Source organism: Chanos chanos, chromosome 1, assembly GCF_902362185.1.
Source record: "Chanos chanos chromosome 1, fChaCha1.1, whole genome shotgun sequence".
NCBI lineage: Eukaryota > Metazoa > Chordata > Actinopteri > Gonorynchiformes > Chanidae > Chanos > Chanos chanos.
This window is the reverse complement of record NC_044495.1, coordinates 14740445-14759052: the sequence shown is the minus strand read 5'-3', so window position 1 is coordinate 14759052 and position 18608 is coordinate 14740445. Positions and strand designations below refer to the sequence as shown.

At 39.0% G+C, this 18608-nt stretch overlaps 1 protein-coding gene across 2 annotated transcripts in view; it reads right to left on the bottom strand.

The window, feature by feature from the left end:
- col12a1a (collagen, type XII, alpha 1a) overlaps positions 1 to 18608 on the bottom strand; it is a 55547-nt gene that overhangs the window by 18132 nt on the left and 18807 nt on the right. Inside the window, exons 17-39 of one of the 2 annotated variants that reach the window (XM_030768989.1) lie at positions 16655 to 16804; positions 16448 to 16567; positions 15949 to 16113; positions 15625 to 15771; positions 15149 to 15291; positions 13927 to 14056; positions 12485 to 12630; positions 11694 to 11823; positions 11446 to 11582; positions 10035 to 10164; positions 9635 to 9774; positions 9410 to 9542; positions 9264 to 9284; positions 8953 to 9092; positions 6140 to 6269; positions 5752 to 5891; positions 5349 to 5478; positions 3972 to 4114; positions 2579 to 2708; positions 2240 to 2382; positions 1750 to 1879; positions 1037 to 1156; positions 630 to 776 (exon numbers count right to left, since the gene is read on the bottom strand). In XM_030768989.1, coding sequence (XP_030624849.1) covers positions 630 to 776; positions 1037 to 1156; positions 1750 to 1879; positions 2240 to 2382; positions 2579 to 2708; positions 3972 to 4114; positions 5349 to 5478; positions 5752 to 5891; positions 6140 to 6269; positions 8953 to 9092; positions 9264 to 9284; positions 9410 to 9542; positions 9635 to 9774; positions 10035 to 10164; positions 11446 to 11582; positions 11694 to 11823; positions 12485 to 12630; positions 13927 to 14056; positions 15149 to 15291; positions 15625 to 15771; positions 15949 to 16113; positions 16448 to 16567; positions 16655 to 16804 — 3045 coding nt within the window. Of the gene's footprint in view, positions 1 to 629; positions 777 to 1036; positions 1157 to 1749; positions 1880 to 2239; positions 2383 to 2578; positions 2709 to 3971; positions 4115 to 5348; positions 5479 to 5751; positions 5892 to 6139; positions 6270 to 8952; positions 9093 to 9263; positions 9285 to 9409; positions 9543 to 9634; positions 9775 to 10034; positions 10165 to 11445; positions 11583 to 11693; positions 11824 to 12484; positions 12631 to 13926; positions 14057 to 15148; positions 15292 to 15624; positions 15772 to 15948; positions 16114 to 16447; positions 16568 to 16654; positions 16818 to 18608 lie in introns of both variants that reach the window. The other variant, XM_030768996.1, reaches the window with a different exon arrangement.

The window sequence follows — 18608 nt, the reverse complement described above, 5'->3', positions numbered from 1 at the left end:
AGATAGATGTTCAGATCATATAATTCCATGATGCTGAGGTAGCATAGCGGTAAATTACACTATGCATCAACACTGGGGTCAAAATTTGGAAGTTGTTCAAAAGTTTGTAAAACTCATACTAGCAGCTAGCCTAAACAACACAACTGGTGACGTTCTTTAAGATTCGGTCAGACAGGGTATGTTTCTTGTCGGTGAAATTCATGTATTTTTGGTGACAACAGAGCAGCTGCAAATTGCAGCCAAATCTGTGGACTCCCATGAAGCTTGTAAAATGGTCAGGTGAAAAAAGCAGCAGCTGACCCTACATGTTTCAGAGGACACATGCAGTAGTCTCCATCAACTCAGCTTGACAGAGGGGACATGCTGTGATGGCAGTTTATGACTATTCAGAGAACTGGTGATTTAAAATTGGGTAGACAAGGGGGTTAAGAATGTTTTTTTCTGCATTTTAAAATCTAAATGCTAACCTCTCTGGAAAGCATAATGCAAACTGATTACCTCACTGAATTAAGTAAATGTAACTAATTTAAACTTAAGTAGGATCAAAGTGGCTAAATCAAAGCAATGAATATGTTTAAAGTGTTTACAGTATTTTAGCACAGTGTGATTTTGAGATTATAAATACATACAAGTGGTTCCCTGTCCAGTGAGAGCTCCACTCATTCCAGCTTCATATTGGGCAAACACTTTCAGGTCATAGGTGGTGCCTGGTTGCAGGTTGTGAAGGTTGTAAGTGGTCACGTCTCCAACAAACACTTCCATAGGGTTATCAGTGCCTGCAAACAAACACAGAGACAGACAAGGGCTGATGTCAATGCCATAGAGGAAATAATTGTAAAAATATAAAAGTACACTATATTTAATCCTCAATTTTTTATTACATTTATTACAAAAGTTATTTTATTTGTTGTTACAGTATTGTAAACAGAAATTACGTTAGCAAAATAGGTTCCAAGTTATGGTAAGAGACACAATGACAACAAATGAACAAGTTTTACTGATCACAGAGAGTCATCTTAGATTTTTCTTCACTGACCTGCAGGTGTGTAGACCAGTTTGTAGCCCACAACCTTAGCGGGTGCCGGGTCCCAGGACACACGGAAACGAGTGTACCATTCGTCTGACACACGCAAGTTACGTGGCTCTAGCAATCCCACTAAGAGAAAGACACAACACAAAGTCAATGAGTTTTGTACAAAAGGTAACCACAAAGAATGAAACACCCATTAATTCTTGGATAAAAAAAAAAATCCATTGTAGTTGGTTAGTACAAGATGATACTTTTCAATGATCCATTTTCACCTCCAACATACTAACATATTCAGCTTTATAACACTGTGAATACATTATACTAGTTACATATGGTCTGTGAGAGTACTACCATGTGTTTGAGATGGATTCATTCATTTCTATCATTGTGTGAGTATACAGTGTTTAGTGTGTGGGAATTCAGGTTGTTCCTTCTGGAGTGCGGGTCTGACTCAGAGAGATCTCCCTCTGGAGTGGGGCCATCTGAGTCTGCTTGGCACGGATATCTCTCTATCCCACGCCAAAAGATGAGCTTTCCATTGCCTCTGTAATGCTTTTTCTTCTTTTGCTCATTTGACACTGCTACCTCTTCTGAGCTCAGTTATGCTGGTGTGTGTGTGTGTGTGTGAGTGTGTGTGCGTGTACGTGTCATAGATTAAGTTTAGGTTTGTGTATGTATGTTAGGTGTGTATGCATGTCACGGGCTTCTCTGATCCTTACAAGTGTGTCCATCTCCAGACAGCTCTCCCCCAGGTCCATCTGGGTAAATGGCCACTACATTGATCTTGTATGGTGTATCTGGCTGCAGGTTCTGTAGGATAATGTTGTTCCTGTTTCCAGGGACAGTAGTCTATATGAGAGAGAATAAAAAAGAAAACACTTCAATGCAATTCAAAATCACACACAACATCAAACCTGCAAAAATGTTTCCTAGAGTAGCTTCAAAAATATTCAACTCTCATACCAGTCTGATTCAAATGACAAGGACATGGGTGTATACGTAACCAATTCAATTCAGTTCACTTAGATACTTCTGAACCTAATTCAGTTCAAATCAATTGTTTTATTCACCCCTGGGGTAATACAAAAAAACTATAACAACATTATGGTCCCTCAAAAAATGTGTAAAGAAAACACAAATTGTCTGTCATCAGGGACACATGAACATGTTCAGTATGTAATTGGTATAAAGACGTTTATTTTCGCTTACAAACTCTTCAATGGGGTCTCCAGTGGTGGGTGCATAGCCAATGCGGTACTGTTGCACAGGTCCCTCAGCATGCTCCCATAATACAGTCAGAGTACTGGTAGTGGGATCATACACGCGAAGGTTTCTGGGTCCACTCCGTGGAACTGCAGACAGAACCAAATGAAACCATCATTTTCTCATTCACAAACTGTCTTAGGTCTTAGGAGTGAGAGGAAGGACCAGATATATGATGTCATATTGCTGATAGAGGTTTAGTGGTGAGGTAAACTGCCCAGTGACAAGCTGAGCGAGTGAAAGAAGATATGTGTGCGGTTGGTCGTCATCGCTATGGAGACATACGTGTTTTGCCGTTGTCATTCACCGATGGACCTTCTCCATCAGTGTAAAGGGCAACGACTCCAACAGAGTATTCAGTGTCTGGGATGAGCTGTTCTAGGAAGGCTGTGTTAGTGTTTCCTGGCACCACGACCTGTAAAGTAACACAAATCACGTCATTACTCACCACGTAATGTTCTATTATTATAGCGTTTCATGGAGGCATGTCATGGAATACCATAATAATTCTGTTTGTATGCTTTCACAGTTGGAATGAGTGGAATCTCAGAAGATTGTTTTTATCTTTGTTTGAAATGTCTGTCAATAGCGCTAATGACTGTTATAAGTGCATGCTGAGACAGTATGCTCTGACCCTAGTTTTGACCTCCTCTCTATCTGTCTTTTTACCAGCTGTTTTTGTCACCTGCCTCTTTGCCCTGACATCTCTCTGTGGCTCAATCATTGCTTACAGAGCTGTTGAAGAGTGAAAGGGCATAAAGCCCTGTCTTTGATGTGCTGACAGATGAGAAAAAATATGTTGCCAGTTGGTTACATCCTAAATCCTCTGTCGAAACTCTAAGTGTGTTTCTTCACAGGGTCACAAAGGGGTCACAAACCCTCTTTATAATTAAAACTAAAAAACTAATCCTTACTTTTTGTATTACATTTTGTATTACAGTCTCATTCCACCCATTGGGTTGATATGAAACGATTGATACTGTTGAGTATCTGGATCAAATACACTCTGACTGACAAACCCACTGCACCATGCTAGATTCGCCTCTTTCTACATTTTATAGAAGACTTTGTTCCTTTGATGTGTGATCATAAGTGAAGTTTATTGGAGTTTTCAGTGCTGGAGGTCTTTGCTAATTTAATGCACTACAGTAATGGACTGTAGGCTAACGTGTGCACTAAATCTTTTAGTCCTGGGTTTGACAGTGTTATGTGATATTGGCCACAGTGAAATGAGATGAGGACAGTTGTCTGAGAGATTGGAAGAAGCATGCCTGTTAGGTTTGCAACCATTCTGTTCTCAGAAACAAATGCATGGCAAAGGATAAGAGAGTTGTGTTTCTTGTGAAAAAGAAAAAAAAACAGTTGTTTAAGCTTAAATGTTTTCATGCCGTAACATTAAACATAAGTCTAGGTTCAACATTTCTCTGAAGCAGATGTGAGGCAGCACAATGACATGATTTTAGGAGGTGCTCGGTCTTCCCAGTGTCCCTTCTACAAAATTAACGTTACATAAGAGCACAAGACTTTAACCAGTGCCAACAACAAAATTATCGTAAGTGAAAAAGCAATTAAACAACAGATAAAGAACTTTGATACTTCAAACCCTACGTTCTGACTTGACATGCTGTGCTGATCCTAAGTGTGGGTGTAATTGTGCATGTGTTTGTGCAAAACTCACAGACTCAGAAGGACGGGTTCCAGTAAGAGGAGCATAAACAACTCGGTACTGCTGGACTGGGCCAGAAGCATGTTCCCAGCGTACATTCAGTGTGTTAGTGGTTGGGTTGTACACCTGGATGTTCCTTGCTGGAGTTCGAGCCACTAAAGGGGAAAACAGACAGAGAGAGAGATAATAAGAAAGGAAGAAAGAAAGAAAGAAAGAAAGAAAGAAAGAAAGAAAGAAAGAAAGAAAGAAAGAAAGAAAGAAAGACAAGGAACTCTAGTATTTTTCACTGGGGCTTTAACTGACTTTGCATGAGGTGTATATCAACTACTGTTATAAAATGAATATATGATGGAAGGCCTGTTCACAGAAAGAAACCACTAACCTAAATCACACTGAAAGAGAGGAGAAGAGAAGAGAAGAGAAGAGAAGAGAAGAGAAGAGAAGAGAAGAGAAGAGAAGAGAAGAGAGAAGGATCTCTCGCCCTAAGTGAAAATGGTCCTTAAACTAAAGCAGATGCTTTGAGCTGTTACATAAGTCAGCACTCTGGTCTTGTACGCAGATAGTGTGGAAGTTCCTAAGCCACATCCCAGCTTTTAAACATGCAGCACCACTGCTGCCCAACCCACAGCTCAGGACATTATGTTCAAACATACATTAATAACGAATGGTGCTCATGGGCACAAGCTTATATATAATCAAAAAACACAAGGGAGAAGTTGTAGATTTTGAGTTGTCGTTGCAGGCGTCAATAAACTTCAATGAACTTTGATTAAGAGTAGACATCATTAAGTCAACCAGACACAGTCAAAGATTAATCTCCATTTCTCTGTCTTCAGTTAAAATAATTAACCTGAAGTAACTGTAAACACTCCAGTAAAAGACCAAAGAGCTACTCTGTTGCTTTCGAGTATAAATCCAAGAAAAGAATAAAAAGATGCTTAAAAAAGGACCATTACAGCTATGGGTGTTAATAGAATCAGTCAGGAGATGAAATACTCTTTTGTAAAACTCAACACGAGAGAAGTGCCGGGTTTACAGCAGTAAGAGTTTTCATGGTAGCAAAAGATTATTGACACTAGCCACAAACCCAGGCAGTAAGATCTCTACCAGTCATTACACCCCATAAAGAAGCCAAAGACCCAAACCAGAGGCCCTTTTATGGGGATGCCAACATGCAGGCATTCCTTCCTGAAAAATCAGCCCAACAGAAGCTGATTCATTCTTGGCCTTTGGGACTTCTTTTTATAAGCTTAAGAGAATTAAAGCCATGTGAATCACAAACAGTATGGGAAAAAACATTGATGTCCCAACATTAAATACAACTTGACTCTAACCTCCTTTTGTTATAGTCCAGCAGAAAAAAAAAAAAAAAGCCAAGCACACACTTACATGTTTTGCCATTTTCAGACATGCGTTTGCCTTCTCCTGGTGGGTACACAGGCACCACAGTGACAGTGTAGACAGTGTCAGACAACAGGTTTTTCAGAACGGTGCTAGTGCTGCTGCCTGGGACCTGGACCTGGAGTATGATTCACAAACAGTTCTCATTACGTAAAAACCCGGAACAACCATGGATGATGCTGTTTTTACACTCAAGTTTTATGGGCCTGAGAACTCATAGTTTGAGGATTTAGAGTGGAGCTCATTTAGCACTGAATGGCAACTTATGAGTCTTATCAAGAATGATGATCACAACTATGTTAATAATTTAAATACATCTCACAGAAGAAATCACAAGAAAAATGGTACAGTTGTGTTGCGATGTGAGGACGTTTACTGTATCGTGACTTACCATATCCTCAGCACCTCCAGTGGCAGGCTGATAATAGATTCTGTACTGCCGGACGTTGCCCTCCGCAGCATCCCACCGCACGTTCAGAGTGCTGGTGGTTGGGTCAGTGACCTGAAGGTTTCTCACCCCACCGAGGGGTTCTGTAAATAGGAGAGGTCAAAAAGGTCACACAGCTGAGTCAATTAAAAGCCATCACACCTCAACAGTTCTGGCTGATATAATACACATCATGCTAATTACAAATTCTTGATTTCTTTGGAACCTTCAGTCAATAAAAAAGAAGAGAGAAGCACAAGGAATTTGTGGCTGCGTGTGTAGTCTATGTTTCATGAAAAAGACGTTGATAAATTGATTTGAAAGAGACATAAAACATATTGTGGTCACTTACTGGTCTTTCCTTGACCAGATATGTCCTTTGCATCTCCACTGGCATAGATTGCAGCCACAGTGATGGAATAGGGTGTGTCTGGTATTAGCTTCTGCAGAATAACTGTGTTCTTCTTTCCACCAACCTGAGTCTGTACAGAAAAAGCATGTTTAGTGTTTGTTTGGGAAAGTAGCAATGTGTTGCATGTTCAGTTTGTTTACAGGGGTATTTATCAATTGAGATAACAGCTAGGACTATTTGGAATAGTGCAGAGAAATGTACTGTTCTTTCATCGTTTCAGGAATGAAGCTAACAATCTCTCCTCTGCATTTTTTGCTAACTTAGTACCAAACTCTACTGGAGACTGAGCCAACAACATAGTGTGCTTATATTGCAGCTGTTGCCAAGGCTACACAACAGACTTTGCTGTTTAAAGCCTTTCAACCATGAATGGCAGACTTAATGCGGGATAATAAACATTTGTGTCCGTCATTGTCCTGAAGAGTTAAATACAAGTAGATCTACTTGTAAAGCGTATCACTGCTCCAAACAATGCTACATCATCTTAACAGAACTACAAAACAATTCTCAAATAGTTCTGTGGAGTTAAGTTAATTTTCCATGGAACTGAGAATTAATCAGCTAAGTGACGGTGAGGCACAGTAGAGAGGTAAGTATTAACTAAAACCCATTTTAGAAGTTGCTTCTAAGATTGTAATAGTAATACACAAGCTTAATCAAATTGTAAGATGCCCTTTTTGAATCAAGAGCCAAAACGGGTTAGGAAATTTCAGACCTACGTCCTTGGTGGTCATAAATACTCATCTGATGAGTAATATGGTATTCATTTAGACTGAAGCTAGTCTGGACTGAAATGGCATGTGTCAAAGTACCTTCAAGCAATAAAAACCACAAAGAAATGTTCTCAAAGAGATGAGTTATCCAACATCTTACTGTCTTTAGCAGTTTAACTCATCAGCACAAAGACTACAGTGTTCAGAGAGCATCTCACACTAGAGCTGAACACTTCTATAGACAAAACTTCTGACTCACTGACATCCTCTACAAATAATGGATGAAAACTACAATTTGTTTGGATTTCAGAGACAAGAATCTGTACACTTTCTTGACTTCCCTTAATATGCAAATTAACAGCCTTAACACTGTTGTGAAGAAATGCAACCTGTCACACAGCCTTTGTGAGTTTACTCAACTTTTGGCCAGAGAAGCTTAAAAAGAAATTCTGTAAACACAAGTTAAGCAAACTCAGAAGGCTACGCAATGAATCAAGTTAGAGTCCCTTTTTAGGATGAGTGCTACTCAACTTGGATAACACAGAACAAATAAGTTGAAGGACTATGATGACTTTTCAGAGAATTCCAATATCCATACTAGGTTGTAAATCTGAACTGCCAAAATATTCATCCAGACAGATAGAGTTGCTTTCTAGCAGATCCTTGCGCAGGCAGAAAAAAAAATCAAAGTCGTTGTTCTGACCTTTGAAAACTGTACAAAATAAGCTGATTAAAATAATATTACAAGGGATTCTGTTTTGTCAAAATTGAAAAATGTATTGTGCAAGTTTTCAGTGCTGAGACTCAGCTCCAAAGAAAATGTAACTCTTGATGTTAAAAACAGTTAGGGAAGTGAGAATGTTCGAGACTTTGATTTACGACCACATTTTGTTTAGACGCAATAAAAAAAAAAAAAAAAAATCTATAAGGGATTCCTGCTAATAAAGACATAACAGGTTAGGAGCAGAGATTTTGCGTGTGCGCGCGCGTATGTGTGTGTGTTTATGAGTGTGTGTGTTTGTGTGTGTGTACGTGCGTAGGTGTGTTTCTGTGCTTTTATGAAGCGGATGGTAAGTAGCCTTATCAGGCTTTGACAAACATGATGTCACACAAACTGACTCAGACATGTTGTCAGACTTTTCCAGTTTACATGTGTGAACTCAATGCTTTTGTATATGCGTGTCTCCTGTCTCCTAGAGCCTTGTCGTAACAAATTGAATGGAGCAAGGTTCCCAGCACTCCCCATACTTGGTGAAAGGCTCTCAAAAGACTATAAAACTTGGCTGGCAGTTTTTTATTTCCTTCCAGCTTTCCAGCAATGTCTCAAAATTTCAGTCAGAATTCCATTACGCCAACTGACTGATGACTATCATGTCAAAATGATTTTCATCAATGCTAAATGGGAAAACATTCAACATCAAACACAGTGGAAACTCTGAATCAACAAATATCCCTAAATATCCCAGACAAAAATGTCAAGGAAAATGGGAAACCCCTAATATGGATCGCCATTAGTTCCAATAAAATTAAACTGAGATAGAAGACAATAAACATTAGTTAATGCTAGACAAGGAGAGTAAAGCCAATAAAAATCTTTTTCTTTAAACACGTTTCAGGAGTTAATTATCAAATTGGAGTCATGTAAAAACTCATCATGTTAACTTTCACTTCTTCTGTAATTTCCTTAGACTGTACCTGATATTCCCCCTTTCAGACAAAATGTCCTTATAAATTATCCATATGTATGATCTGTAACTAAACTTACATGCCGTGATCATGCAAGCACATACAACATTCAGGTAATACTACACAATCTCTTATAATGCATAAAAACACCACCGTTTTGGGCACTATTGTGTGACAGGTGCCTGATGTTGAAGACTGCCTTTCATGGAAATGGCTGGATCATTTGAAAGTAGTTGTCTGATCTACATGAAGTTAAATATTCTGAACTATACAGTCAAATACATTATTACATATAAAACCATATTACACTATTTTCAAACATGTGGTTGCCTGACTGTATTACTGACTGTTTACCGTTTGAGTTCTTCCTCCATCCACAGGCACATATGTGATCCTATAATTCTGGACGCGACCAGGTGCGTGATCCCATCTCACAGTGAGGGTTGTGGTTGTGGCATTAAATACTTGCAGGTTCATGGGGGGTCCAGAAGGAGCTACAGTCAAACAGAGCCAGGTTTGTTAATACAGGCTTGTCCCTCACTGTGACTGCTTTAAATGGTGTACATTCATCTGTGTTTAGTTAATAAAAGTAAGAGCTAGTGAAAACTCTGTACAATCAGAGCTTGACTTTACTGTCATTACCAGATAAAAACAAGAATACTCACCAGGTGTGATAATCTTGGATACTGAAAAAGGCAGAGGGAGAGAGAGATAGAAACAGAGAAGAGCGGTTAAATGGCTTTTTCTCTCATCAGTGAGATTAACCTAGATAAAATAGCTGTGATGGCAACTGGACGAGTTAGGTTCTTACGTGTGCGTTGACTGCCAATGAGATCCTCGCTCTCTGATTCATCAGGATAAATAGCTGTGACAGACACATCGTACATGGTGTCTGGCTCAAGATTCTGTAACAAACTGGTGGTGTCCTCACTGCTTAAGATGTCCTACAAAGCACAAATATAGACGTGTCATCAAACAGAATCTTCACCACTAAGGTCTGGAACATCCAAATACATCTCAAGCCGGAGCTCCTTACATATTGTATATTATCATCTCCTTTCTTGGTCCAGCCGATACGGTACAGAGCCACATCAGGAGCTCCATGTTCCCAGGTGGCTCTGAAACTAGTCTGAGTTACCTCAGAGAACCTCAGGTTCTTAGGAGCTGGAACAACACCTATAAAATAGAGGGACGTTTTTTTGTTTTTTTGTTTTTTAAATACACTGGGATTTTAGAAATAAAAAAAAACAATTCAGTTTAGAAAATCTAATAGCAGAGTACCAGGATGGACAAAGTATTTGTGGTGGTAGAAATACAAAATAGAACACATTCTGGACAAGAATGTAGTATTAGTGAAAAGAGGTAACATGATTTGAAAAGAATTAGTGTTATTAAGCGTTATGTTTTGACTGAATCCATCTTTCAAAAACCCTTACCTGTGATGGCCTGGTTTGTCATGGCATTAGCAGTTCCAGAGTCATACACTGGAGTGACAGTAACATCATACTCAGTCTGAGAGATAAGGTTATCAAGCTGTTTGGTGGTCACATCTCCTCCTACTTCAAGCTGCATATAAAAGAGAAATAAAATTATCTCACATCAATGATAGTTAGAAAGCATTTTCTCAAAAAGACAGATTGAAATTAAAAAAAAAAAATCTGATAATTTCATTGGAATGCATTAAGGAGTCAGTTTGGTATGTATAATGTGTAACATTATACTGTACATTCTCAGAAAAATCCTTTTTAACGATTTGTTTTGTGGACATAGCTTCAGATAAGAAAGAGAGGACACATTCTTAATGGAGTCAGCTTCTGCTGGTCCCAATAAATTTTCTTTTTCTTCCAAGAGCAGGTTTTGATTTCAAAATCCAGACTAAGTGGTATTGCATAAGCTTTAAAAGGTTTTTAAATCCTGAGACCAGTCCTCTGAGACTGAAGAAGCATTTCCTGTTTTTGAATAGTTATCCTTCAGATGTTGATTCAATTGTATGTGGTTATCCATCAGGTAACAGAAGCTTCTGAGATTCCTGGAGTCCTTTAGAGGTACTCAGAATCTTCTCTCAAATATCAAATCACTCTGTCTCAACGTGCCTTTGTGCACATTTATATGGTCCCTCTGCCCTTGATGGAGAGTTTCGATTGGTTTCCACCAGGAAGTAATTTATGTCTAAATATGTTGGTATAGTGTAGGCCAAAATCTGACAACACCACCTAAAAAAACTTGACCTATTAAGCACTCAGGCACCCTAATTAAGAACAAAACATGACACCATTACATCGGGCCTCTTGTGAGCCCAGTAATTTCCGGTGTCTTCCGGCGGGGTCTGTTCTATCCATAACCTGGTGGTAGTATAATTATCTCTTTTCTCATTCTTTCTCTCTGGCGCTATAGACCCAAGAGATGTCTTACAAGGCCCATCAGCAGCTGCAGTTCCCATCGAGATGTCTAGGGCAGTTGCTGGGGTCATAAGTTAGAAAACTAATATCAATCAGCATGTGTCTATTTTTTGGTTGTCTGCCCAGCACACTGAATAAACAGATATGCATGTTTCCAGACGAATGCTGTGATTACTGAGTCTCTGCCCTGACTCACTGAGCCACAACTGTTTATCACAAAATTATATTAATTGTCATGTGTTGTCTATTGCTCCAAAATCTGATGAGGGGTGATATTTTCCGCATGTCAAAGCATAAAAAGAGTCCAACATGAAACTCTTTCCACAACCCCTTGAAATAGTCAGCCTCACACCAGCGGATCTTGAATTCAACATCAGACCTATTTACATTTATGAGATGTTTGGGTGTTTGTCCAATTTCTGAGTGAGGTCCATGGGAGTGTCCTCACCTCTTTAATCTCTCCATCCTCAGGTTTGTAGGTGATAATGTATTTTCGAACTGCGCCTGGTGCCTCATCCCAGTTCAGCAGCATGGTGCTGTGAGTGACATCAGTGATCCTGAGTTCACCAGCTGGAGGAAGTGGCACTGGAAAGAGAAAAAAAAGCAAACAAAACAAAACAAACAAACAGAGGTGAGAATCAGGAATAAACTCAAGTCATCCTTGTCTGGGGTAACATGGCCCCTAGCTCCACCTACGGGTCACCGCCTGGTCGGTGAGAGGGTCACTGGCTGCATCTCCATGCAGAGCAAAGATGGAGAGGGTGTAGGCAGTTTTAGGAAGGAGCTGCCTAAGCTGGACATCCGTGACATCTCCTCTGACACGCATCTGTGAAAATGGACAAATGAAAGATTAAGTAGGATCTGCCTATACTCGCTCTCACAGACTGAGAGTGTAATTTCTCTGAGGCCTGTTTCCTTGGATGTAATAAACATTCAGCTGAAATCTAGTGGATGCTTTGCAGCTGCCTGAAAAGAGTTTGTTGTTCTGCTCTCTGAAATTGTTTGTTTCAGCCTATTGTCATGTAATTGACTTGAGGGAGAGGCACTGGAAACCAAAATGAAATATTCTAGCTCCCTCTTTCCCGGTTGACTGCCTTTATTTTGACTGTTGCCATTCAAATAGTACAAACATTAACAACGTTGCTATGATGGAACAAATATTGAACTGATAGGCTGAACTGATATTATTTGACCATACTTAGTAGCTGTTCAGCTTAGTCAGAATATTTAACACATGCTATTTTTTTTTATTATCAATAATATCTTATTATCAGCACTGACGGTGTAATTAATACATATTTTCTTAAACAGGGCCAGTACTGGTAAATTTGCCTTCATGACTATTCGTTTTAGATATTGTTATAATCATTTATGACTTCCAGAGGTGGTAATGTCTTGCTGGGTAGGGCAAACTGCAGGATGGCTGAGGTAAAACTGGGGTCAAGTGTGCAGGGTTGCAGCTTCTGGGCATGCTCAATGAGGTCTACCTCTTTCTCTGTGGATGGTGAAGTGGCGTTGAGAGCACTGTAGAGCAGCATGTAGCCTGTAGCTCCTTCTGCTGCTACCCACCTCACCCTCATGGTGGTAGAACGCACGTTGTAGATGGTCATACTCCGCACAGCACTGAGAGGCACTGAAGAGGGGAACATATCTTTTCTTGTTCTCTCTTTCTATCTTTCTGTTTCTTCTTTTTGTGTGCTCTATCTATCTATACCCTGAGACTGGCAGAGGAACAGCAGAGCATACTGCAGGATGGGATGCCATGATGATCACCGGGTGAGGAGGGATGGGTGGACAGAAAATGACATGATGACATCACACAGACAAACAAACGGATGGATGGATGGATGGATGGACGGACGGATGGACCGATGGATGGATGGACGGATGGATGGATAGATGATGAGCATGGTAATTAAAACTCTGGTGGTGGCACATGAGTGATAATGACATACAAACATGAAACAAGATGGTAATACACACATAAGAGCATTGACATTTGCAAAGACATTTGCAAACACTGAATGTCACATATGAAGACAGATATGGAATGACACATGAAAGCATTGCCATATACTCAATCATTTGACACGCTGCAGTAACATGCTGCAACATGCTATACAATTCAAAACAACACAGTCACAGCTCTGGGTAAAAGATGATGATGATGGTTAGAATTATCGTTATACTCAAAACATGTTTACAAATAAGCAAAACCGACACACACAAACAGCAGCATTTCAAGCCAAAAACATGTGACATAGCAGATATGAAGTTCTTCTGCACAGTGCACTCAGGTTACAGTAATTAACTGCTTTAGACATTTTGCCATAGAGAACCCTCGATACCAAGAATATTATATATACATAAATATATAATATTTCTACAAAAAATGCATATAAAATATTTATATAAAATGTTTATATAAATGTATAAAAATATAATACATATTTTTATATTAATATTAAAGGCAGTGAGAGTGATGACAAATTAGGAATTACCTGCATCATCATGCAAAGCTACCTGATATTTACCTAGATATCGAGGGTTTGTTGTGTATGACCCTACAAAGGAGGGGGATCTGAATCAGGGCCTTATGTGTGCACTTTCAAACTGGAGCCAAGTGCATACAGCTCCTTTTTACATTAGTCCAATACAAATCTACTTACTGTACATTTACCAGTTATTACTTTACATTTTCCTGCTAAAATAAATTGTTACAACGTGAGCAAGCAAAAAATTCTGACCTAATGTATGGAGCAGGTTTTGACATGGTCTAATTTTTACCTGCTGTGTAATCTTGATAGTCTGCTTAACCTGTTCAGATTTAAAATGGGGTGCATTACTAAGGCTCTGACTCAGTTCCAACTGTGAATGAAGCTACAACTGTGCTCGCAGTGCTGGCTGTGAGTATATGCACAACACTTACATGTAGTCTCTGTGCCTTTCAGTGGCTCACTGCTTTCCTCGCCAACCACAGAATAAACGTTCACAATGTACTCCGTCAGGGGATTCAGACCCTCCAGAACAATTGTATTCACTGTGCCATCCACAAACAGCTACAGACAACAAAGACGAGAGGAAAGGAATTGTTTTAGGAACAGCGAAGGTTTATAGGAAACTGCACTTCATAAAGTAGTCAGTTAGGATTACAGCCAAGAACAAAAAAAAAAAAAAAACACTCAATCTTCTTTTATTTAATCAGGTAACTGTTTTTAATTTGCCCACTGAAGAGCGCTGGAGGGAGCCAAGCAAAACTTAGCTTGTCCAGTCCATGACTTATTTTCAGGCAACAGTAAAAGCCTAAAATGGTATGGTGCTCACCATATGAGCGGTTGAAAATATTCTGTCAAGTGAAGATTAGACATCATTTATAGCAGCAGATAAGGAAAATCCAATTCAAGGTCTCACTGTTAACATACTATAAACATATATTTAGTTAAAAAAAAGTTTCTCCCATATACACACACACACACACACACATATATATATATATATATATATATATGTGTGTGTGTGTGTGTGTGTGTGTGTGTGTATACATACATCAGTTCTATGTATGTATTTAAATGTTTAAGACCATGATTCAGATGACAGTGAATGTTAACAGTGACAAAACTATAAGTATATGTCTAATCACACCATCCACATATGGTTTAACTTACAGCTGTAGTAAGGGCTAGATAGTTAGATTACAATGGTGGAATGTTTCTTGTTATACAACAAAAATTTTAGTGAGGGGACTTAAATGTTGATGTAGGCTTTAAACTGGAGGTAACTTACGGTAAATACTAGCTCAGTTGGGGATTTCATGGTCTTCTAATTAAATGTGTGAATTGGCCTGTGTAATCATATTGGCACTGTTTCAGTGTGTGTGTTGGTTCCTCTAAAGCTGATAAGATACGAAATCCACCTCAGGTAGGAGCTCTATGTGAGCTGGTCCAGTTCAGAATAACATTCCTCTGTATAAGGTGTATTTTGATTTCTGCACTTAAGCACAAGAAAAAATTGTTTCTGGGCCACATAGTTTTAACCTGAACTCAGTTGACTAAAGAGGAGTATTTTGAATGTTTCTTTCCAAATGTCCTTCCAAAGACTGATGGAAATGTGTGTGTGTGTGTGTGTGTGTGTGTGTGTGTGTGTGTGTTTACCTGTTGAGGTTGTCCTCCTGCTAAGGTTACATACTCAACACGGTACTTCTCCACTGGGCCCTCGGGGCCGGTCCAGGTGGCTCGGAAAGAGTAGTGGGTTACCTCAGAGGTCACAAGATCAGTTGGTGCTTCTGGACCACCCCCTGAATTAGGTAATCATGAGAAGCAGGGATTAACTTTAGGTCCAATGTAGCGTGAGGTTTATATTACTTACTACTATATGATTTTCTTTCTTCAAAGTTCTGGTCACAAGGAAAGTCTGGAACTTTTTTAAGGTGCTGCATCGTTTTCTGGCAAAACTATACTGACCAATAATTCAACATTTATTTACTTAAAAAGGAAGCCAAAAAAACCCCCCAAAACTATTCCCTATAGTTATGGCCACTTCTGTGGTAGCTCCAACTGAATGGAGATCATTACAGCGGCTGGATTGAGTCTTGTGGTTTCTGTGTGCTGGAGGTTGTGTGTATGTATACCTGGGCCCTTCACACTGTTACAGAGGTTATCAGTCAGGTCATCCACAATCTGGAGCAGGAAGGAGAAGTCAGCGACATTGTACATGTGTGTTTCATCAGGGTCAGTGGCAATGGACCTCAGTTCAGCCTCATCTGCATTCTTCACACCTGAACATCAGTGCACAGATACCAGATTGAGAAACCAATCAAAGAAACCAATGCATCCCACATGTTTATTTATTACTTATTTATTACTTATTATTTATTAAAGTTTAATGGTTTTTTCACTGCTGATAAATTACTGCTGTGTATTTATTGTTCAGTGAACATGGAAAATTCCCTTACCAATGGCGTAGAGCTCTATGCCCTGAATACGGAGATTCTCAGAGTTTTCAATGACGTCATCTTGTGATTTGCCATCAGTGATCAACACGCCAATTTTCCGTGAGTTTGGCCGCATCCCAACGTTGGCTTTGAAATTGTTCTGAAGGATGTAGTTCAAAGCGAGGCCTGCAGAAGAGAAAAATATTTGCGTGTTAATTTAGTCTGCTAATAATAACAAAGCTACACAAGACCAGTGGTTTTCTAAGATACCTGCCAACTGGAATCAGTATGAGGTTTCCTTGTAAGTGCTATTAACAATAATAAACTGCCTAATAATAAAACTATTTATAAACAAAGTCTTTGATATATACAGTCAATTCCAGTCACTTCCAACGACACATGCGAGCTATCATGGTACAGTTCCAGCTAAATCACCGTTAAGGATCCAACTCTACATGATAGGCTGGTGAGAATAGAGCATTCTGTGGCCATGCACAATATAAAGGTGAATGGGGAGTACCTGTTAGTGTGTTTCCTCCTTTGTAAGGCAGATTGGCTACAGCCTCCAATAAGGATTCTCGTGTTTTATGGGCATTCAGGTGCCATTCAGTTTTTGGGTCTCCGCTGTACTGTGCCAGGCCTATTAAATCAAACAAAGACATTCAGTCAGATGCACTTGTCCCGTATAATTAGGTTGGCTCTATGGTCCAGTTCCAATGGGTCTTACCAATCTGGACACGGTCGGGTCCAATATCAAAGACTCCCACCATACGGGCAATGAAGGCCCTGATAGTCTTAAAATTCAGACGGCCAATACTCCAAGATCCATCCACCAGCAGGACGATATCAGCCTGAGCTGTGGTCTTACAGGTCACATCTGAGGAGTCATAGTAAAAGAGTAAAACATAGTCATAGGGGGAAAAGGCAAACCGTAGTCATCATCACAATGTAGGTAAAGAAAATGAAGTGATTGGTCAATGACAGAGAATGTATGGTGGTATGATGATGTATTTAGGTTGGAAGAGATGACAGATGAAGAGCTGAGTAAAAGAGTGAATTCAGGCTGCTGTATGGACCACACAAAACAAAGGGAAAAAAATATTTTATTAAGTCTCTCTTACATATTTCAGTACACACAAGATAAAAAAAAAAAATCAGCATATTTATAGACAGCAGTACATTTAAATGATTACATCTTCATTCTTCATTTTCTTTTTTTTTTCTTTTTCTCTGTTTCTCCAAAAGCATAAAAGATGGACTTTTTATTTTGTTAAAGATTACACAGCAGAATTTCACAGCAGGAATTACTGAGCTTCCCTTCCTACTCATCATAGCCTCATCTCCTGCTTCTCCAGAAATGTGCAGAGGGGGAGGTAAAAGGGTGCCTGTCCACAGCTGCCACAAAAAACTAAGATGTTACATATGCTGTCTCAGCTTGTATTACACTTAATCTACAAACACTGGCCTCCTGTAAAGAGAGAACAAAGCCAAACTTAGTAGAAACACTGTCAAATCTAATTAGCCAACTTGAAAACGTTGTTGAAAAAATATGCAAACTAATTGTTTTGACAGAAAAATTTTATCAATTTTTTTAACTTAACTCACACTGCACAAACATAACATTAAATAACCACACTAAGAGTTGCTTTATTCAGTAAAGATGATGAGTTTAGATAATGTTGTCAAGTGAAATTAACTAAGATTTTACAGTGCAAATGTATCTTTCCAAAGGCCAAGGTGCTTGAATCTCTCAAGGTCACTAAATAAAATCATTTACAGTCCTCCTGTCAAAGCACTGGAGAACATTTACAGGGATAACAAATGTTTATTTCTCTGAAGTGCTCTGTGTCTCCCGTATATTAATAAACTATGCTTTCAAGTGCACTCAGCAGTAAGTATGGACTTAATTAATGTATTTTGTTTTCTTTGTTAATTGATAATTGTTGATAGCTCTGTGTTCATCGCCAAACATCATACATTTCTTCTTGTTGCTTTTTTTCCCCCTATGATTAGAAATTCCAAAGGAGTTGTTGGAAAATGCTCTTGACTGGAACAGATGGTGAGATTCAGCTTAAAGACTGCTTATTAAATTCAAGCATTTGTGAAACATAGGTATAGACAAAATCCACACAAATTGTTTCCATACTTCATTCTATGTCACAGCCATAAAAGCAGCTGGTTTACCTTTATCTCTGTCTGACAGCCTGTAATTTCAGGATCACACAATGTTTTACACACTGTAAAAACTAAAAGTGAACTTAAAAGCACCATGCAAAGCCATTGCCTTGAATGAACCAAGTATACAGTATGTTATTAATATAATTGATGTTGAGTTTGTAAAATGTAACAAGTCAGTAAAATTTACTGAGATAAGTCAAAGCAACAACTTTGTAAAATGCTTTCCAATAAAGCTTTCAAGTGACTTTTAGATTTTCCAGGGCAAAGTAAAGACCAGGACAGATGGAGCTCCCTCTTCACCTATATATCTGCTGTTGACATGAATATGATGAATCTTGCAAATTTGTGTGAATCAATATATGAGTATCTTCTCCGATATTTTTATCAATGTATCATTAATATATCATGTCAGTCTGAGCTTAAAGCAACTGATCATAAATAAATGAAAGACTTTACCTGTTTGTGCATGTTAATGGATCCTTTGGATGCGTAGATTTCAGAAA